Source organism: Caretta caretta, chromosome 8, assembly GCF_965140235.1.
Source record: "Caretta caretta isolate rCarCar2 chromosome 8, rCarCar1.hap1, whole genome shotgun sequence".
NCBI lineage: Eukaryota > Metazoa > Chordata > Testudines > Cheloniidae > Caretta > Caretta caretta.
The window spans coordinates 90,209,686-90,233,575 of NC_134213.1; the positions used below are offsets into that span (position 1 = coordinate 90,209,686).

General features: G+C 41.5%; 1 protein-coding gene across 3 annotated transcripts in view; it reads right to left on the reverse strand.

The window, feature by feature from the left end:
- The window catches only part of PDE4B (phosphodiesterase 4B), a 404,634-nt gene that overhangs the window by 284,494 nt on the left and 96,250 nt on the right, over positions 1-23,890 (reverse strand). The window contains exon 1 of one of the 3 annotated variants that reach the window (XM_048861444.2): positions 19,769-20,454. The exons of the other annotated variants lie outside the window; for them this stretch is intronic. Coding sequence (XP_048717401.2) covers positions 19,769-20,004 — 236 coding nt within the window. The 5' untranslated portion in view covers positions 20,005-20,454. Of the gene's footprint in view, positions 1-19,768; positions 20,455-23,890 lie in introns of those variants that run through there. 3 annotated transcript variants of the gene reach the window in all.

Genomic DNA, 23,890 nt, shown 5'->3' on the forward strand with positions numbered 1-23,890 from the left:
CCTAGCACTAGGTTCCTGCTTTTCAAAATCTTGGCCCACATGATTTGTTTACTGCATCACTTAACCTATTAAAGTTTAAATACGTTATGATATATCTTGTAAAAATGTATCCACGTTTTACTTAAGGTCCCTATGTGGTCATGCATAAAACATCAAATGAGCTTAAAAACATTGTTACTTATATAGATTAGTCTGTGAGAATGAGAGTACTATTGTGAAAGCTTGGGAGAGGAGCTAGGTCTTACATTTGACTCTGAATATTGCAAGGTTAGTAGTCATTTTTATTTCTTCTGGCAGAGAGTCCCACATTCTTGGGCTCCCTCCTGTGAGATTCTCTTTCCAAGGCCACAACCCTCCCACTACTGGTTGAAAGTAACGTTCTAGTGGAATGCAGCTGTCATGGCAGGCCCTAATCACAAAGGGAGAGAGGGTTTCTCAGGTAGCCAGCACCAATTCCATCTGAACAGTAGCCTTGAACTGGAATCTCTATTCAATGGACAGCCAATCCAGACTATGGTGTATTGGAGTGATAAGTTTCCAGTGACCTGTGTTGGTAAGCAGCCAATCCACTGTATTCTAAACAAGCAGAGGCTTCCTGTAGGGACATGAGGTTTCTTTTCTAGATGAAAAGAATTGCAATAATCTATCCTAGATGTTACATATGTGTGGATCATAGATTTACGGCCTGAAGGAACTACTGTGGTCATCTAATCTGACCTCCTGTACAACACAGGCGATAGGGCTTATCTGAATTAATTACTGTTTGAACTAGAGCATATCTTTGAAAAAAATATATTGTTGATTTAACAATTGCCAGTGATGGAGAATCCACCACAACCTTTGGTAAGTTGTCCCTGTGATTAATTTCCTTAACTGTTGAAAATGTGCATCTTATTTGCAGCCTGAATTTGTCTAGTTTCAACTTCCAGGCATTGTTCTATTTATACTTTTATCTGCTAGACTGAAGAGCCCATTATCAAACTTTTATTCCCTGTGTAGATACTTATAGACTTTCGATCAAGTCGCCTTCTTTTTGTTACGCTATGTACACTGAGCTCCTTGAGCCTATGACTATAAGGCACATTTTCTAATCCTTTAATCACTCTCATGGCTCTTCTCTGAACCCTCTCCAATTTATCAGAATCTTTCTTGAATTAAAGGACAGCAGAACTGGACACAATATTCCAGTAGTGGTCACAACAGTGCCAAGTACAGAGGTAATATAACTTATTTACTTCTATTTGATATTCTCCCGGTTATGCATACAAGGATCACACCAGCCCTTGGCATAGCGTCACACTAGGAGCTCATGGTCAGCTAATTATCCACCGTGACCCAAGTCTTTCAGAATCACTGCTTCCCAGAAAAGGGTTCCCCGTCCTCTCCACAACATTTTGATCTGATTTAGCTTTGGCCATATTAAAACACATGTTGTTTGCTTTCAACCAGGTTACCAAGAGATGCAGATCATTCTGTGTCACCTGCAAACCCTATCAGTGATGATTTTAAATAGCCATGTAGGCCCAAGAACTGACCCCTGTAGGACCCCCACTACTAACCCATTTGCTTGCTGATGATTCTGTTTACAAATACATTTTCAGACCAGTCAGTTGACCAGTTTATAATCCATTTAACGTGTGTCTGGTAATGTTCTAGTTTCTTCAGAATGTTCTGTGGAATTAAGTCAAATGCTTTAATGAAGGGAAAGTATACTACATCAACACTATTACCTTTATCAGCCAAACTTGTTAACCAAACTTTATCAACCAAACCAAATCTCATCAAAACCATACAGCAAGTTAGTCTGCCAGAATCTGTTTTCAAAAAGCCCATGGTGATTGGCATTCTTTATATTATCCTTTTTTAATTCTTCATTGAGTTCTGTACTACTGTGACAAGGTCTGCATTCAACAGGAGTGAATGGATGCAATCTTCTGGCCAATTGCAGATTTTTTTGCTGTTGTTGCTGTAGCTACTGGTGTACAAATACAGTACAGAGACTAAGAGGCCCTATATGACAACATGAGGACTTTGACAAAAGAGAGACCGATATCAAGGAAAAGAGTTCATCAAGGTATTTCCCACTTCACATTAGCAATACTTTGGTCTTATGTGACTTCAGCCATAGGCGCTGGAGCACCCATGGGGAAAAATTGTGGGTGCTAAGTACCCACCATCAGCCCATCAGCTTCCCCCCACTCCCAGTGCCTCCTGCCTGCTGGCAGCCTGAGGATCAGCGCCTTCCCCACCCTCCCCATGCCTCCAGCCTGCCGCAATCAGCTGTTTTGTAGCATGCGGGAGGCTCTGGTGGAAGGGTGAGGAGTGAGGATACAGCACACTCAGGAGAGGGGGCGGAACTGGGCAGGAAGAGGAGGGGAGGAGGTGGAGCAGGGGTGGAGTGGGAGCAGAGCCAGGGGTCAACAATCCCCCAGCACTTTAAAAAGTCGGCACCTCTGAATACAGCTTCAGCCAGGTGCCGTTCTCAGAAAGGCAGTCAGGCAGCTTGGAGACAAGGTTTCTTCAGTTGAAGAAAAGGAGGTGTGTGTGTTATTAATCTCCACTTACAGATAAGAAGTCAAATCTCAGTGTATGTATTATTAGCATGGGAACGTGGGCCATGTTTAGAAGTGAAATTGCAGCAAGAACCATTATTTCCCATATGAACAATGGATCACCGTGCCAGATAATTCACATTTACTAATATTAGTGGTTTGGGATTATATGTATACATAGCTGCCATTCTGGTTAATTTTAAAGCAGATACTAATCCAAGGACTAAGAAACCAATGCGATAAAGACTTTATTTTTTTTTTTACACCATTCAGTAATCCAGACTGGAATACTGGAGAATTAAACATATATCTTTTATAATATAATAAAAATATAATATTTTGGACTATTTAGTGGGAGGATGTTAGTTTATGCAATTTAATGGAAAAACTGCATTGCTAGATTAGGAGTATTCTGATAAAGAGTGTGCTAACCCAGATTTTTTTTTTTAATTACATACTTCATATTCCCCATTTGTGATTATTCTCACATCTGTTACTACTGAGATAAATAGAGTCAGGACCTTAATTCATCATGTTTCCAAGATGCACTTTGTGTCTTAACATGAATTAATGTAAACCCTTTGAATACATTCTAAATTATCTTATCCAACCATAAAATACAAATCCATTTCACAAACTCACCTGGAGGCCTTTTTGAGTCAAAGTACTACAAATGATTCTTACACAGACATTGTGGAATATTGTTAATAATTAATATTATGTGAAGCCTAAACAATACAAATACACTTAAATAGTAATAAAACATACTACTGTCGATAGTTCTGTTCTGGAGGGCAAAATACTGAAATTCTTACACCTTTTTTTAATTCAGTCCTTGCTTTCCAGTTTGAGTAATGACGGCAGAGTTTCATCAAAGTAAAAATAGAATCATCTTATAACCAAAATCCCCCATCATCCTCATAGAAACTTTTCAGTAGTTTCTAGACACCATCAGACTAGATTTATATGTACTTTACTGAAAGATGGAAAATAAAAATACACCTTATTTAACACATTTCAGTAACTGATTTAGTGAAAATGCACTGATAACATTTCTTTCATTACAAAGTAAAAACTGAATCAAATTATAAGTCAAATGATAATAGCTACATAGTGCCACATCCAGCATACTGTAACCTCAGTTTATTCTGAAGGTACAGAAAAGTACAATGGGTTACTTTCTTGGATACAAGGTAATACTGCGATAACATGGCACTTAGACCTAAACTGCCTCTCCTTATGAGGGCAGTTTTCATGGATTATCAGTGTAATGCAAGTTTTGTTTTATACTTTGCATGTGGGGCAGGACTAGGGTCTTCCTAAAGATTTTGGGAAGGTCTATTTGTACGAAGTTATCGGGGAGAGAACACATTTTGAGGTATCAAACTGTTCACAGTAGGTGGTGGGGTGGTTTAGTACTCTGGTGTAGCACATTCAATTATTCCACTTTTAAATAATCATTCACTTACCATCTTGTCCTTTCCTTCTTGCTACTTCCTCACTCTCATGTCAAACAGTAAGATTATATGTATTTATACAATATCTCTGATTTTCAAAGTATTCTTATTTACACGCAAATGTGTGTTATCTCTGTCTTGTAAATATATATTGAGTGGCTTCCTTTTTGGAAAGACATTGTTCATCACTGGTTATTTTTGTCTTTTAAAGCAAAAAGAAATGACATATTACTGCCTACCATTCAGCAGCATTCAGCACCTTCAGTGGGTCAAACATTTCAAGCTACTTAGCTTAACAAAGAGAAAGTTAAGGGGTAACTTGATTGCAGTCTATAAATAGCTACACGGGGAACAAATATTTAATAATGGGCTCTTCAATGTAGCAAAAAAAGGTATAACATGATCCAGTGGCTGGAAGTTGAAGCTAGACAAATTCAGACTGGAAATAAGGTGTACATTTTTAATGAGAGTAGTTAACCATTGGAACAAGAGAATCCAATGAACAGAGGTGTTTTAAGGGGACCGGGCACAAGTGGTCAAACTGTCCAGGGTCCATGGAGCAAGAGGCTGGCAATGCACCACAGCAGGCTATACTGGCAGTCCAGCCAGAGGGGCATCAAGACACTGCCCCACCAGGGCCGCAGATAAAAGTGGTGATTACAGATGCAGAGGGGATATCCACAAAGCATTTTGTCCCAGTAAAGGCAGACAGGAAAAAGATCCAGGCTGGACATCAGTGTCTGGTAACCTTAGCCTCATCCAATGTGATGCACCCAGCTATGCTTTTACCCAACACACACCTGACGCTGGAGGGATGTACTCAGAGATAAGGAGGAGGATAGGCTAGCCCTGTAGCCATGACACTAGCACTTCTGAAAATTTAGGCCAATAGAACGTAGACACTGTAGAAATGAATAGCTAAAAAACATATACGAGTGCCTGCATACTATGAAAATACAGCTTTATTATTTCCTTTAACAGCCTATGTGATCCTGTTTTCTGTATATATAAAGGCAGACTTCCCACCCCGCAGTATATCTATTTTGTGATGGGATACAGTAAGGCTTATGAGCTGGAAATCTCTTTGAATAATCACCCACATATCAGTGTGTAGGAAGGTCTTGGTAGATCATGTACTTGAGTATGAATTTGAAATATGGGCCCAGGGATTCCCAATTATTCAGCCATTTATGAAAACTATTTAAATCTTAATACCTGATAAACAACAAACATGGTATTCAGTAACAAAGAGGCTGCCTCCATCTGTAGTGTATAAGAACAGCTTGATTTTATCACACGCACACACACACACTATGAAGCACTGTGTTAGCTCAGTCTACTCATGCTTGTGGGTAATGCTTCTGTTTCTGTTCCCCTGACAGCTGCAGTTAGTATATCTTCTGATAGTGGTGCCATTGGATGTTTTGGGTAGAGGGAATACTACAGAACGGTATATGCCAAGATGAGTAAAATCCACTACATTTTAGTTATCTAGACTTGGAATAACAAATGCTAACCATTCAGAAAAGTGATGTCCACTCTGTGCCTTTTCGAGTACTAGAAGGGAAAGATAGGTGTTCTGCACACAATCTGCTCCACATGGGCTGGTGGAAGCAAAGTAGAACCACTAGGCACTGGAGCAAGAATGTGAGAGCAGCAGGGACACCCCAGCAATAAGGAGAGGGCTTAGCCAGAGCCTTCTACCCTGAAGGTCTTCATATCCCCTAGACACCAAAAATTTCCATCAGTCTTAGGGTTTTATACTCCAGCCCATCACTGTAGTATCTGAACGAAAGCCACATAAAAACAGTCACAAAGTTCCTGGCAGATTTCACGGAGCCTCTGGTACCTCTCCATTTTTAGGGTTAAAACTCTGCTTGTAAATGGAGGGGTGGTTTTGAGGGGGGAAATAAAAAAGCATGTTTCATCCACTTATGGTGAATAGGCTTTCCCAAAGAAAGAGGTTCTACAACATTTCATAAAGATAGTCAGACTCTGGATTCACCTGATCTCATCTGGAAGATTGTTCCACAGATGGATCCCCTTGACCAAAAATACTTCAATCCCAGCTCTCATGTGCTTTGTAATCAGCACTGTCCTGGAGGAGTCACGATTCACAGATCAAAATTTAGTCTTTCATGTAGGGGCTTGCTCCATGAATTGCTTTGAAAATTAGGACCATAGCCTTTTACTGTCAGCAGAAGTTGACTGGCTTAATGTTCTCACAGCAGCCTAAGCCATGGAGAAGGCTTCTGTACCAGGTGGAGCCTGTGCATTGTCTTCACATTCAGGTCCATATGCAAGGAGTTACAATAATCCATCCTAGATATGACTAACGCATGGCCATGTCCTCAGTCCTCATCTGGGTAGAAAAGACAAATTTCCTAGTAAGTTGGAGGTGAAAAAACTCATTTTTGGGAAGTGATGCTACCTGGTCATCCAAGGCTTCACATAACTTTGACAATCGGGGCAGTACACCATCAGTGGGTGGTGGAAACAATGTATTGGCCCATAGGCAGCGGAGCTGGGGGAGCCACCTGGGTCATGGCCCAACTATTTTTCAGCTAGGCCGAATCTGAGTGGAGCTGCAACCCCATATGCCAAGTCACCATGCCACACACTCAAATTTGGCATGGCCATCCCTCTGTCATGATGGAGGGACCGCTGAGCCAAACTTGAGTGGTACTGCAACCCCACACACAGGTCACCATGCCACTTATAAAATTTAGAGGTAGTAGGTGTAGGGGGCTTATGGTCTGGGGGAGCAGGGGAGGGAGTCAGGCTGCTGATGTGGGGGGAACTAGGAAGGGAAGAGGATGCTCAGGCAGGAGTAGGCAAATCTATGCCCCCCCATCCCACTTTAAATGGTGCATCATAGCTGATGTCTTGGCCAATTCTTCAGCGTGTTTCCCCTTGCTGACCAGTACACCTCAGTCTAGCTTGGGTTCAGCTTGATCCAGCCACCCTTTGTCCAAGAACAAATTTCTATAGGCATTCTGACATTTTGGTAGTGGTGGTGGTTGCATCAGTTACCAGTGAGATACACAGAGAGAACTGTCAGACTGCTTTTTACACCATGGATTCTGGGCATTACTTTCTATCTGATGACAACTGGTGGTTTGGCCCAGCTCTTCTTACCCCTTTCCCTCCCTTCACTCCCAGCAGCAGCCTGGTCATTTTAGTGACTGTTATCTCTCTTTCTACCTTTTATGTACCTTGTCATTTAGATTGTAAGCTCTTTGCAGCAAAGATCATCTATTCTTATGTGTTTCTACAGCATAATGGATTCTTGATCCTGATTGGGACCTTTCAGTGCTGTTATAAAATGAATAATTATACACAATCTCTGACTTGGAATACAGTGTTAAGGAAAGTAGAGCAAGACTGAAGATATGGACTTGAGCCTATCAGGGATGAATGCTTCCTGAAGAAGGCCAAGCACCATTACCTCTGACATCAGCGGCCGCCGAAGGTGCCCATGTGCTCCAGGAGGTGCCGAGCTCACCAAAGACCTGGGTCCTATACTTATGTTGGTAAGAATAAAACCAACAAAGTGAAAGAGGCAATTATGCATTATTTTTTACTAAAGAAAAGTCTGAAATTGCTCATCATTATATAATGATTGCCTCCATAACTACAATGTCAGCATGGCTCATTCAATGTTTTTGAAATGAAGTAACAGTGTAAGAAGTTGTCTGTGTTACACAGGGTGCATAAAATGGCTCTTTCCAAAATATAAAGGCAGAGTATAAGTATTAAAAGCAGCCACATACAGTGCATTCCAAGTACATACAGAAACTGCTTTGAGTCTAGATGTCAAGATCATAAATGCTTTGTATGTATTCTAGGTTTTATAGAAAAACTGCTGAATCTAGTTGTTGCCCAGTCTAAAAAGGTTTAGACTGCATGTTTATATTTGTTTCTTTTGGTAACTAACTCTGACTTGTTGCCTATCACTTAATATCACTTAAAATCTACCTTTGAAAGTCAATACATTTGTTTAATTGTTTATCTTTACCAGTGAGTTTGTATGAAGTGTGGGGAAAATCTCTTCAGGTTTGTCAAAGGCTAGTGTATATCCACTTTCCACTGCTGAAGTGGTGAACCAATTAATAAATTTGCACTGCCCATCTTGAGCAGTGCAAGACAGTATATTCCTGGGGTACAGTGCTGGGGGGTAGAGGGGGATTCAGCTGATGCCTTTCTCTGTGTGCCTTTCATGAGTGGCTCTGGGAGCATTCATGCAATCCAGCCGGGTGTGGGGCTCCACATGCTGTTGTGCTGAGTGATAGCAGCACCCATAGGCACCAACTCCATGGGTGCTCTAGGGCTGGAGAACCCACAGGGAAAAATTAGCGGGTTTCCGCACCCACTGATAGCCAAGCTCCCACCTCCTCGCCTCCTTCTCCCCCCACCCGAGCACACCGCATCACCACTTCTCCCCCTCCCTCCCAGCGCTTCCAGCCCCTCCCCCCACCTAACAGTTGTTTGGCGGCTCTTAGGACTTTCCAGGAGGGAGGGAGAGGAGTGGGGATGTGGCATGCTCAGGGGAGGAGGCGGAGAAGAGGCGAGGCAGGGCAGGGGCGGAATGGGGGTGGGAGGAGGGGTGTGAGGGCAGTGCAGCGGCGGGGTTGAGCACCCACTGGGAAGAGGGGAAGTTGGCATCTATAGCAGCACCTGGAGGGGTTTGCTGTTGGTCACTAGCAAGGCATTGTGAGAGACAGCCAAGGCTGAAGAAAGTTCAGGGGGCACAGCACTCCCACAGTCCCAGACTGCACCCCGGGGGGATCCCCGTCACAGAGATATGGATTTTTCCACAAATGTTTCCCCCTCAGAAGCTATGATTTCGAAATATGTAGTGTGTCTACTTCTCACTTCCAAGATCTAGTCTGCTGACTAGGTTAGAAATCAAACTGTGGCCTAAGAGGTTACTGCACAAGTTGGTTTTACAACCAAGACAAAATATGAGATGGAATAAAATAAAGATTATGTATATATGTATACAAACATACATGCACTACATGTTTCCATAAGAATAAAAACATCCCTTCCCAAGAACCACATCATGATGTGCCATACAGGTTATACAATCGCATGACAAGAAATTAATATCATAGTGAGAACTGAATGACACACACTGGACATACAGTAACCCCCCACTTAACGTCCTCTCGCTTAACGTTGTTTCGATCTTACATCCCCACTCATTACAGAACATGCTCCATTTAAAGTTGTGCAATGCTTTGTTATAATGTCGTTTGGCTGCCTGCTTTGTCCACAGCTGGTAGTCCCCATATCAGTTCCCCTATGCCCCCCCACACACAGCGCCTCCCACCTGCAGACCCCGTGAACCAGTGCCTTCCCCCTCCTCCCCCTGCCTCCTGCCTGCAGCGATTAGCTGGCTTGCAGCATTCAGGAGGGAGGAGCGAGGACTCGGCGCGCAGGCTCCCCCTCCCTCCCCTGTCTCCCGAACTCCACAAACCAGATGACTGCAGCAGGCAGGACGCAGGGGAGGAAGGGGGGAGGCTGTGCGCCGAGTACTAGCTCCTCCCCCCTCCCTCCTGCCCCCTGAACGCCGCAAGCCAGCTGATTGCCACGGGCAGACAGGAGGAGCGAGGATGCTGCACGCCTCCCTCCCCCTCCCGCGGCAATCAGCTGGTTTGCGTCGTTTAGGAGACAGGGAAGGGGGAGACTGTGTGCCGTGTCCTCACTCCTCCCCACTCCCTCCTGCCTCCTGAACGCCGCAATTTTTGCCACGGGCAGGAGGCGGGGGGGGAGGAGCGAGGACACGGCGTGCGGGGTAAAGGGTGGGGGACGAAGAGGTGGATTAAGGGTGGAGGTTTGGGGGAGGGGTGGATTGGGCGGGTTGAGGGTTGAGCCCCCCGCCCCTGGTGCTTGCAGAGTAGGGAAAGCTGCCGCTGCTGCTGCACAACGTGTTTCTCCTAGCCTACAGCACCTTCAATCTCCTTGCCCGATTCATTGTCTCCAGTGCCAGTGGGCTGTGCCTGTGTGGGGTAAGGTGGGGGCACCTCCCAACTATAGTACTGTACGGAAAAAAAAATTTCCCTGGAACTTAACCCCCCCTTATTTACATTCATTCTTATGGGGAAATTGGATTCGCTTAACATTGTTTCACTTAGAGTCGCGTTTTTCAGGAACATAACTACAATGTTAAGTGAGGAGTTACTGTACTAGATGTCCATATAGAACTCTACTCTTCCACATGAATACAGCTGGACTCAGGGCAAACTGATAAAATTGCACACACAGTTAACTCGATTAGCTGCTGTGCACAGCTTTTGCTTTCATATTATTAAAAATTTGCCACAGAGGCTACTGCAGTAGGAATGTCCATCCATGTTAAGCTTGAACTCACTAGCTTAGAGAAAGAGCAGCAGGATGAACACTGTGACACTGGACCCACTGCTCTAGGTAGGCAGCTTGATTCTATGTAGCACAAGCTCTCCTTGTTCCAGTCTCCTTCTCAATCCCCACCTCCTCTCCTAGCTCCTGCTTTATTCAAATCATAGACCAAAATATGACTCCTGCTGTCCATCTCTTATCCCTCAAGATGTCTCCTTCACACCATCCCCTCCCTCTTCTTTTTCTCCTCTCTCATCCCTCCCTATAGAATGCCAAACTTGGCTCTGCACTTGCCCATCACAGCTGCCTTATCTTCCTTTGCACTTCCCTCTTGTTTTCCCAGTCATTAGCTATGTTTCCAGCTCTCCATAAAGCCAATAATTATAGCCTCATGGCCAAGTCTCTTCTTTATATTAATCCTCCTCAATTGTACAGCTTCTGGCATGAAACACCTAATTGTCTCAACTAAGTCACACCACAGTATACAAGTGCACTTACCATAAGAGGCTAGTACATTGTTCAGCATGAAAGAGGTTAATTCCTTTACTATAATAAACCAAGTAACAGAGATTCACTGTTTCCCCCCACAGCATATTCATGTATCATTATTTAAAACCTCCTACACCCCACAGCAATAAACTATTTTTAATATTGAGAGATCAAAACAGCTTGAGCAAGTTAAAAATGCTTTTTCTTTCATTGGGAAGAGATAGGGAATTGTATCTGATCAGATGAGTGAAAGAGGAAATTCAATGTACACATATTTTTGCTGCAAAATAAAAAAAATATTTCATATTAACAAATTAAATGTGGGCAGATATAAAAAGACAATATTTTCCCCAAAGATACTTTCACTGCCTGCCACACCCGACTCCATACAGACTTTACTATATGTATGGGCAATGATTCCTGTAGTGCAGAATTATCTACAGCTAATTCCATACCAAATATTGACTCCAATTATTTAATAATGGCTATATTCTCACATTATATCAATACAGAAACCCACACACTTTAAGCAATATTGTCTGTTGACTAACAGAACACTGTATTTTCTGTAGGGCAGAAAGGAGTATATAAGGGCAAGGAATGTATTGTAACATGTAATACATACTATGGCTCCGCGTCTTCACTCTAGACAATGATTCCCAACACTTATTCAAATAATATCATACCAGGAACAGGCTCATACTGAACTGTGCAAGGAACTGATTCACATTTCATAACCAACAACACACCATTCACGTACTCCTCCACACTGAACTTCAGTTTGACTGTAATCTTGGTGTTATTATAGCTGACTCTGAAATCCCCTCCTCCTTCAATTCTCCCATGTTTGCAAATCTGCCTATCACCATTGCTGCAGCATTGTCTGTGCATGACACTGCCTCAATTCACCTCTGCAGAAATCACTATCCACATCCTTAATCCCTCTCCTCTTGATTATTGCAATACCCTCATACCTAATAATTATAGAATTATATTGTGCTGGATTGGTTCATGAGCTGCAACTATATCACAAATTATCAGAGTACTCCAATAGGGAAAAATTTACGTCTGTTTCTACAGACAAGACAATACAAAACCACTCAGTTTCATATAACATCCTTCACATCCAGTATCACTAGATACTTCAAAGAAACACAGGTATATCAAAGACAATGGTTTACAGCATTAATTGCTGTGACTCAGACACGCAGAAAATGAAAAAATTCACAAAGATTAAGTATAAAAAAGGGAGCAGAGAACTGACAATTACAGATTTGCATTGAAAGCTAATCTACACTGCATAAATTATGATGACAGATTCACTGCACTTTATCAGTCTGTACTGGCAACTCAAATGGATGAGAAAAACTGTACTTACTGGAGAGAGACACCATATATAATTCTGTGGCCAGCATACACAATAGTTGGTGACATAGTGTAAGCATTTTATTTAATTTCAACTGTTCCTCGGTCACAGAGGCGTGCACAATGGGGGAGGGATGCACGCAAGCAGGGGCACAGGCCCTTCCCAATAATCGGCAGGGTCACAGAGCTCCTCCGACCCCAGCACTGGAGGAGCTCGCAGTCTCTCCCCACCATGGCCATGGGGCCAGAGGAACTCGCTCTCTGTCAGTGCTGGCCACGGCCGCAGGCTGGAGAATCTTTCTGCCACCACCAGAGCCCCAGGGCTGGAGAATCAATCTGTCCCTGCCACAGCCTTGGAGCTAGCAGAGCTGCCCCCCACCTTTTACTATAATGGCTATAATGGCCAAATGGCTTGGATCCCCATGGGGTCGTTATAGTAAGGGTGTTTAACGTGCCCCTCCAAAAGTTGGCAAATTTAAATTCCTGCCCATGCCCCTGCTTAGTCAGTAATACCTTTCAAATAAAATCAAAAACTTCTTTAAGAAACCATTTTTCATGTTGTCTAAATGGTTAAATATACGACTGGAAGTCAGAACTCAGGGGTTCTCAAAACAGCTCAGCTACTGTGTCAATATGCGTCCACAGTAAATCACTTAATCTTTGTGTCTCTATTTACAACTCTGTAAAAGTGGTAATATTTATTGCACACTTAAAAGGTTTGTTCTGATTTAGAGATATAAATTCCAGCAATATTCTCTGTACTTAAAATGGGGAATGCCTCTAGAACCACTAATATCCCTAGGACTGGAAGGAGTGTTTTAAATGCACCCACCATACATGCCTCACAGGGATGAGCTGAAGCTTAATTAATGAATTTTTAAAACCAAATTGAGGTCCTCAGATGAAAGGGCCTTTAAGACGTGTCATGTATTGTTATCAATCCTCATCTATTAATAATTTAGTTTTCAAATTTAGATTTTTTCAAGTGAATTCCACTCTTTCATTAGCTTGGGAAGGAGGAGATACCTAAGTAGTGGAAAATACATCCTTATATCCCTGTGTTTTTTTGCAAGAATAGATCCCTCTGTGTACTTCAGAGAAATATTTATGCCCATCAAAATCATGAACACCAGAGCTCCATGCTCTGCACTTCGTCTCTTTAATAGCTGTAGAATACTTTGCAAAGTGTTTACACTTGCAAATATTCTGCTTCAATTGTGACAGGGTGTTTTACCCGCTTTAAGTGGCTGGGGACAGGGGGAAATCTCTCCCTTCAGGCCCCCCATTGATATAGGTAGGGTTCTTAGGAAATTTATTCTTAAGAAACAGGGAAAAAATGGGTTTCGGGATTTACTGCCATCCCCATTTCTGCTAAATTTTTCTTGTTTATAGACCCTTAAAACCAGAGCTACTGAAGAGGAAGGGGGGAGGGAAATCATCTTCCTACCTTCATGCCCTTAGGGACTTGCAATTTATTTAAGTAGTCTTTGTTCCAGAAATTCTTCCTGATAGATGTGTGAGGGAATATAGACTTCTGAAAGGCAACTGACTTGGTATGGCACGACATTTCAATTAAAAAACTAGAATGATACAAAATTAACATGGCACACATGAAATGGATTAAAAAACGGCTCACTGACTACTCTCAAAATGTAACTATGCATAGGGAATCTTCATTGAAAGTGTGTTTCTAGTAGAGTCCCTCAGGGATCAGTTCTTTACCCTGCACTTGAATATTTTCATCAGTGACCTGGAGAAAAACATAAAATCATCCCTGATAAAATTTGCAGATGATATAAATACTGTGGGACTGATGAATAATGAAGCAGACAAGTCTCTGATACACAGTGATCTGCGTAACTTGGTAAGCTGGGCACAAGGAAACAACGTGTGTTTCAGTGGTGAAATGTGAACTCATACATCAAGGAACAAAGAATGCAGGCCACATTTACAGAATGGAGGATTCTATTCTGTGAAGCAGTGACTCTGAAAAGGACTTGGAGGTCATGGTGGGTAATCAGCTAAACAGGAGCTTCCAGTGTGACACCAAAAGGACCGATATGATCCTTAGATGGATAAACAGGGAACAGTTATGTTACTTCTGTATTTGTCACTTGCGTGACCACTGCTGGGATATCGTATGATGCCCTCAGTTCAGGAAGGATGTTGATCAAATGGAATGGGTACACAGAAGATCCACGAGAATGGTTAAAGGATTGGAAAACAAGCCTTATGAAAAACTCGAGGATCTCAATCTAGTTATCTTATCCAAGAGAAGGTTCATGGGTGACTTGATCACAATCTGTAACTACCTGGAACAAAAGTCTGATAACGGGCTCTTAAATCTTGCAGAGAAAGGTGTAACATGATCCAATGGCTGGAATTTGAAGCTAGACAAATTCAGGCTGGAAATAAGGTGCACATTAACAGTTATGGTAATTAACCACAGGAACAATTTATCAGGGATTATGGTGGATTCTCCATCCCCGGCAATTTTTAAGTCAAGGCTGAATGTTTTTCTAAAAGATATGCTCCAGTTCAAACAGGAATTAATTCAAGGAAGGCTTGTTATGTTATGTTGTTATACAGGAGGTTAGACTAGATGATCACAGTGGTCCCTTCTGGCCTTAGAATTTATGGGGCATGAATGAAGAATATATAGTATGCCAGATACCCTCCTCCTCTTAATTTTGACACAATATTATCTTTCCACCCCCTCACTCTGTTTTTCCTGTCTCAATAGAGACTTTAACACTGCAGTATGCCTGCATGTCAGCCAAAGTTCAGAGGAGAAATGCGAAAAGTCGAATGAGGAAGCAACAGCAGTTTCCTCACTCGCTCCAGTTTGATCGAAAAAAGCCTAAGAAGCAGCCAGCTGCTCCCTGAAGAATGCAAGCAGGTATATGGACCAGATTACATGGAGCTAACAAACAAGTTTGGCGTTCAGCAGTTAAAAGAACTGAGGCAATATTCTACTACTGTTGTATAGCAAGCTTGAAACAACAGGCTAAAGCCATAATGTATTGGAGCTTCAGGGAGAGAAGTTATGCTGAGATACTAGTCCAGTATCGTCTCAAGAACAGAAGTCATAGGTCCCACTTTTCTCCTCGGCAAAGGGAGGGGTCAATATAATGGCAGATATTCCCTACTCCAGAAGCTTCGAAACTGAGGCAACTTCTCCCTCTAGCATCATCCACCACTTCCTGGAATCCCATGAAAGCTTCTCCACTGAAGCTTTGTGGGGATTGAGGGCACCCATGCCATGGTATCAGGAAGGAGAGGCTGATGGAGGGGGAAATTTGCATCCCCAGCATACTCTACTTCTTAGGGGTAAGGTATCAGCAACCAAGTTGTTTTTATAATGGGCACAGCTACACTTAACATGCTGCAATCGCACCGCTGCAGCTGCATCGCTGTAGCTCTTTAATGAAGACGCCCCATGCCGACAGGAGAGAGCTTTCCCATCAGAAGAGTTAATCCACCTCCCCAGGAGGCAGTAGCTATGTTGATGAAGCCCTCCCACCACCACAGTTCTGTCTACACAGGGGTTAAGTCGGTATAACTCTGCCGCTTAAGGGTGTGGATTTTTCATACCCCTGAGCAACATAGTTACATTGATATAGGTCTGTAGTGTAGACCGGACCAATGTTGTTTTAACTACAACCTCCTCAAAGAGGGGATTTTTTTTAAAAAAAATAGTTTTATACAAGTGCAGATAGCTTGCCCCTTAATGAGGCTCCTCCAACAAAAGCAATGACTATCTTCATGAGTGGTCATGGGTTCTAACATGGCCACTGTCCATGCAACAGAAATCAAAATGAAAATTGATCTTGCTTTCTTCTTGCCCTCTTTTTGCTGCATCACAAAGAGACACACCAGCAAAATATTTTGAGGCACCTGATTATAGAATAAGTACCATTTCCTGTGGTTTTAGGTGGAGCTCTCTTGCACTTAAAGGGATACAATAGGTTGGAAGAAGGGATGGTCCAATGATTAGGGGACTGGCCTGGGACTCAGGAGACCTGGGCTCAATTCCCCACTTTGTTATAGACTTCCTGTGTGACCATGGGCAACCCATGTAGCTTCCCAGTGCCTCAGTTCCCCTTCTCTAAAATGGAGATAGCAGTACTGCCCTACCTCAGAGAAGTTTTGGTAGGATAACAGTATTGCCAACCTCAAAAGGTTCAGACATCATGAGTCAGACCTTAAAAAAAAAAAAAACACAAAACGTTTAAAAAAACACCTGAAAGTCAACCTATAACTAGTGGGCAGCCTATAACTACTTGAGGCTTTTTAGTTGATTACAGAAACAATTTTATGAGAACTGTCGGTTATCCTCAGCCATAATCAGTCCATCAGAGTTGAGCTTTTAAAAACAACATTTCAATTCTAGTGGGTTGCAACTAGACAAGTCTTTACTATTTGGTTTCACCAGTGTAGATAGTGCTCATTTAGCAAGGCAACATGTGACATATGCCGCAAGCTTTGATATGCCTACAGTAGGTTGTACAACTTCAGGTAATTAGAAAGATCAGTAGTTGTTCACTAGGCTTGGAACAAATTCAAATGCTATCACTTTATCGTACCATACTAATTAACTTGTTAATTCCAGAACTGGAAATTATTTTGTAAATCAAAACAGGCTGTATTTTCAAAAATTAAGGACAGCATATGATTTATAATTTACCATAGGATATAGTTTTTAAAATATAAAGAAATATTTTCATTTCAGTTATGGTATATTCACCTCTGGAAGGATCCTCCGTCTGACAGAAAAAATTAAAGTATACATTTCTCAATACACTTTATTTATCTCTCACACTGTATTTTCTTCATTTAGTACATATTTGATCTAAAAGAAAGATGGACGTCTCAAAAATATCTAAAGCTCCACTGTGCTTTCAGATAATATGGCCCCTGTACTCTATGACATTAAAATGTAAAGTAAACAGAAAGAAATAAAAATATTAGCCAAAATGAGGGAGAAAATTGCAAAAACACGTTAGAAAAATCAGTTCACTTCCGTTCATTCAAAAGGTAAGGCTCATCACACAGCACAGCTGGGAATTATGCAGTAAGAGATAGGGGAAGTGACCCAGGTCATATAAATATTATTAAAGAACTATTTAAAAAGTCTTGAGGACAAATATTTAAATAAAACTCTGCTAGAAACAGCAGTGTGTGCTAGAGAGAGTATCTTTTGTATTTTTTTGTACAAGGAGGGCCCAATTCTGCCACCCTCACACGCTGAAAAGGGCTTTACTCCAACAGTAGTGCCACTGACATCAACAATACTGCTCAGTGTGAATAAGGATGGCAGAATCAGGTACGTAGAGAATAAAATTATTTTTAGACCTTCTACTATGAAAGATATAGGTTACAAGATATTTAATGCTGTATACATTGACCTTCCCTGTATACTGATCTTCCGGATCTTCGAGGGGGGAGGGAGGGAAGAGAGGAAGCGGAAGAAATTTATTCTAAACAAAGAAAGCAAACAAGATATACAAACCAAAAGTACCCTATTTGGCAAGTATATGTAACACAATTGCATAAAAATTCCAATATAATTTCAGAAAAAAGTTATCTAAAAATTCAATAGTTCACTTTAATTTCAGTTGTTTCCTTTCATTTTGTAATCTGCTCAATAAAATTGAGAGTACATACTGTTTGCTAGGGGTGTGGGGGGGGTGTTATACATACATATGTGTTCAAAACCTACAATACATTACATTCTTGGGATAGATGGTTTTCTTGTATTTCTAATATTAAACTTAGTATATGAGGGGAAAAATTTATATTATATGTTCATCACCATTACATTGTAAAAACCTCACAAAATTCAACAAGTATGGTTACTTTTTAAAAAAATATCTGGAATAAGAAAAACCCCAACACATACGGACAAATGAAGACACTTAATTTCCATCTGTCCATATTTTAAAAATATATTATGATTAAATATGCCAGGTTTAATTAAACCTTACATATGTCTAACCATGAGCTTAATCTGATTACACCCCCAAAACACCCACAGAAGTACCACTCTTCACAGTATATGTTCTCCCCCTCCACCCCACCCCACACCAGCATGTATTGAGAAATTAACATCCCATTGTTCCCCTGATGAGAAGATATAACAGACATTCAAGGGAATTCATGTATACAGACCTAGACACTACTGGCTAGTAACCAATTAAAGGGCTAAATGAAGCTCAAGGCCATACTAAAAAGTTATTATACCACTTTGGGTGCCATAATATTCTTTATAAAAAGAGATGCACCATTCCCGAACTATGAATTAGAATAAAAGGCTATGTTACAAGTTCATAAAAAAATTACATAATAAATTCGGTATTCTCGTATTCCTGTATGTATGATCAGTGTTTTTTCTTAAAAGTTTCTCACAGATCTAGAGCCAGAACGACTGTTACAGCTGCTAATTTGCCATAAACAAATATCTAAGGTAAAGGAGGTTTAGTGCTTCATTTCAGAAAGTTCTTGCTTAAATGCAGCTTTGACCTTTTTCCAACACAACTCAAAACACACCATTTTAAGAACAACATTCTACATTATGAAAGGAGAAACATACAAAAGGTAAATTATTTTTTTGGTATATTAAAATGTCTGGTCCTTACAAATATATATGGGGTTCCCTCGTTCTCTCTTTCCTTCTCTGATTCAGTTCACAGAAAGGGAAGTTAATGAATGTGGCTGTGTGTGAGTGTGTTATACAAACATGCATGTTATTAAAAGTTTGGAGATTTGGCTCTAGTAGTCGACTACAGTAGGTTTATGTAAAAAAAGTTTTGTATCCATAAACCACACACAATGAATTTAGGAGAGAAAATATTAACCACTCGAAATATAAGCCACTTTTTTTTTATTAATCCTTTATGACTTCATTTACCTGGCTTAATACAGCAATTCCCTTTATATTTTCACCAAGTGGTAATAAGCTTCAGCTCAATATGTAACACAATGTGACAGCATGCAAATTGCTGACTGCCCAAAAATGGTCAATTTAAAACATGAATCTTAGCTACAACCTTCTTTTAAAAGGAGGCTGAAAGAAGGCACAACATTTTTACCAAACAAAAATAGTCAAAAGCCACTCAGTAAAGTTGTAGCCTTTACCAGCATTTAAGCCTGACAGTAGCATAGCAAAAACGACCCAGTCTATGTTCTACTGTTACCTGCAATCAGAGTTGATATAGAAAGAAAAAGCATTTCAAAGATTCCTCTGAAAGAAATCCACATGCTTTGCCTACAATATGTCTATGAAAGTTCCTGGGTGCCTGTTTTATTCAATGAAGATTAACTACAGATGCATGCATTATAGGCTGTACGTATTCTGGAGAACAGAAGCTGAATGACAATTGTACAGGCACTGCATTGTGCGTATTTCAGCTGCCCTCTGTTCTGTTCATTTCACACTTGCAGCAAGTATTATGAATGGATCTCAGCTTATTTTTCAGCGTTAAAAACATAGCCACACACGCACTGGCTTGTAAAGACAAATAGATATCAAACAGATCTTACCATGTATGCGCCACTGTAAAGCGACGGCGTTGACGGATGCTTTTATTCACCAGCAACTTTCTGAAAAAGCATGGAGAGTTCCTTGGAGAGCTGCGAGGTGAAATTTTTGGAGACGTGGGTCTGTTCCCTGGCAGTTTGGGAAGCTCAAGTTCTAAATGCATTTGTTCTTTGAAAGTCTTTATGTAGATATCTGACTCTGGAGCAGCAAGTTCCCTAGAAGAATCTTTTGCTGTCATAGCTTGGATGTTGTGTTAGCTTTCACCATTCAAAAAACATATCAAAAAACACATCACAGAGACATTGCTTCAGATTCAAATGCTGATAGATTGGCAAAGCCTAGCCCTGTCATTCACAAGGCTGAGTCCCGAATGGAAAAGCTACCTAAAACAGCAGCAGCCTAAATCGAAGAATAAGTCAATGCTTTATCAGACAGAGCTTTATCAGCCCAGCTTTCCCTCTGAAAATGCGCCAAAGTGCTTTCTGTGTCAGTAGCCTCCTTGTGGATGTGGCTTGTCTGCAAGCTATACACTGACACTCACTGAATTCATTCAGCTGAACATACCAGCTCATGAAAAATTCATAAGAACTCCCTCCCGATCAATCCTTTTAATAAAATACTTCATCAAGAAAAAAATACTAGATTTGTCTGCATATACTAAGAAAATAAAGCTGTTTACAAACATATTACAAAACAGTGCAACCTGGTTCATTCAGGCCCAACATAAAAAAGATCTTCATTCAGAATTATTTGTGTAACCCACACTGCAGTAGCTCCACCCATGACATGCTTATTGGCTCAATATTGTTTTGACAACTGGACTCTATTCAGCCCTTCCTTATACTTGTGCATGTGTCAGATTTTCATGAAATTTTGAAGAGGGTTCTAACACAGTTACAGTGTAACATGCTAATCTGCGTGCTCCCAAGCAGCCTCTGTACACATCCTAAGGGTCCCTGACGATGACTTTTCTGAATCAAACCAATGCTAGCATGAGCACATAATTTGCAAAAGGGAAAGGTGGGGAAAGGAAAAAATGCAAGTGGCAACCTAGCAAGAAAACAAAACAACAACAACAAAAAAAGCTACTCATTATTACCTGAAACTTTGGTAAAATCTGCAAGAATGTGCATCCTATAGTTGGAGTAGCATGCTGTGCAGCAGTTCTCACTGCTATTATGGAGGACTATAATGGCCGAGTAGGAACAAAACAAAAACCTTTATGGCAGTGAGAGCCCACATATCTGAAACAGAACTAAGAGCACTGAGATGGTCAGCAAAGGGTGACTGAAAGGAGATGGCTAATGCTGATGGTTGAGAAATCTGTCAATTCCACTGGAGCAGGAGGAAATTAATTTAAATCTGAACTTTTATTTTAAAGAAAGAATGTTCTTATGGATTTTTTTTAAGATGAGCTAGTATTGTGAAATTTAATGATAGAATAGAATCATAGAAATATAGAACTGGAAGGGATCTTGGTAAGTCATCTAGTCCAGTCCCCTGCACTGAGACAGGACTAAGTATTATCTAGTGCAGCAGTTCTCCAACTTTAGGAAACTGGAACCCCATTTTGATTTAAAAATTTTCACAGACCCCCCCCCAGCCACCCTCTCAGCCCGAGGCCCCACGCCCACCCCACCTCACCTCACCTCTTCCCTGCCTCTTTCTGCCCCCTACCTGGGGAACACCAATCCCCGCTCCTCTCCCTCCCTCCCAGCGCCTCCTGCACGCAGCTGAACACCTCTTCTGTGACGTGCAGGAGGCACTGGGAAGGAGGGGGAGGAGTTGTTACTCTGGAAAGGTGGTAGGCAAAAAATGGGTGGGATTGTAGTATTAGGATTTCTGGGCATGTTGTGCTTATTCACATTGCATTTTGGTTTGTCTTGGCTTTAGGTGTACATGGGGCCAACTTTTACATATAAAAGGCAACAGATTCCAGGCAAGGAGTTTACAGGGAAGATTATCTTGTCTTCCTGTAAATTAGAGTTGTTGGTAGTTGGAATGGAATGCTAATGGCTGGGGAATACCTAAGAACATCCTCCATATTTAAGCAGGAGAAGATGGCCCTTTAAATAGGAAAAAAAGTGATTTCCTAGATTATGTGAAAAGTGAAGAAGGGAAAGATAGCCCATATCAAGCCAGACCTAGGTGGAAGTATTCTGGCCTCTCAATAGAAGTTGAATACAGCTGCTAACATATCAATTACAGAACACACCATCCTAACCTCAGGGTCTTACATAGCTCTTTTCATCCATAGATCTCAAAGCATTTTACAAAAGTGGGTAAGTCTTATTTAGCTTCATTTTTCTGATGGGGAAGTTGAAACAGAAGTTAAGTGACTTCCCAAGGTCTCACAGCAAGTCAATAGCCAAGCTGGGAGAAGGACCGAAGTCTCCCAACCTTTAGTCCACTATATCACTGCTGCCTGTTTGCCTTCATTTCTATTTCTTGGCAATATTATCAATAACATTGCTTGGTTAACGCTGATGTAACGTTCACTGTGATGCATACAGACCTAAGACCTTTTCTTCCAGTATTAGCATTGTGGTTTAAGTTGGGGAAAGGTGTATAACATGAAGAGTTATAAACTCAAAAGGAGGAGGGGCAGGAACCTCCAAAAATCACTAAATCTCTCTCTTCAGTACAGTTCTCCTTCAGGCCTAAAAGCTGCTGGCACCCTCCACATAGTGGGAATGGACCAGAAAGCAGAAATACAGTAGAGAGCTTACCTCAGTTGCTGCTATTCTATTTCCCTTTCCACCTGCACAAAGGTAGAAAAGACCTGTCTGCTCCCCTTCTAAAAGACGGGATAATGAGATACTATGTTTCTAGACTCTCACCCCAGTGAAATAAAGGGAAACATTTAATCCTTTCAGAACATCAGGTGTTAATCAGCTGTTACATTACTCTTTACTTTGCCTGCATTTACAGATAAAAGACAAAAAAACCCGCTAAGAATTATTCCAACTGATTAATAAAATTCATGCAAATGCTTAATCTGGAGTTCAAAGCAAAATTTCAGGGATATTCTCTAACACATGATGAGGCAAAACAACCTATGGAGTTAGTAACACTAAAAACTCATTTATTTTAGAGTTTGAAGAATTAATACTTCATCCTTTAATAAGAATATATAAAAGCAGAAAGAAAGAGTGGGGATTATACAACAGCTCAGAACACACTGAAAGAAAGAAAACCATGCAGCACAGAATAGATAAATATGAGGAGGTTACTTATCTGTAACTGGAGGTTCTTCGAGATGTGTTGACCCTATCTGTATTCCACTGAGATTTTACTCATGTGCGCCATGCATCCGAAGCTGGACAATTTGGAAGTAGTAGCATCCGTTGGTCTGCGCATGCACTCTTCGCCTCATGGTTTCGTCCGAGGTGATGAAGGGTGGGGAAGACTGACTGCTTCTCCAGTTCCTTCTCCACTGCAAATCAAACAGATCCACAGCAGAGGGGAAGGAGGGTGGGAAGCGGAATACAGATAGGGACCACACATCTCGAAGAACTTCCAGTTACAGGTAAGTAACCTCCTCTTCTTAGAGTGATGGTCCCTATTGTATTCCACTGATGGTGATTAACAAGAGGTACCTTGGATGGGATGGTTGAATGGAGGACAGTCGTGTCAAATGAGGCATCCGTCACAGAGTCCTGCACCAAACCGTAGCTGCCCTACATATGTCTGAAAGTGGCCCACCTATGTGTGGGCTGCCATGTGGCCAAGTAGAGATAAGGAAGTCCTGACTGGGACAGATGAACTGTTGACTACCGGGTGATGAGTTCCTGCAGAGCCTGGAACCTGTCCCTTGATAGGTAAGCTTGTGACCAAGTTGATGGAGGCCCCTATGAAGTCTAGGAACTGTGGGAGAATCAAAGTTGATTTTTCAACATTGAAGCTGACTTCCAAGGATGAAAGGAGTCTGAGCAACATGGAAGCCAAGATTCCAGCTCTGTCTCTGGATTGTGCTACTAGAAGCCAGCCACCAAGATTGGGGAAGCGATGGAGGTGGGCTGCTATGACAGAGAAAACTTTGGAAAAGTCCCAAGGAGCAGTGAAGAGTCCAAATGGCAGGACCCTGTACTGAAAATGCTGATGGCCCACAGTGAACCACAAGA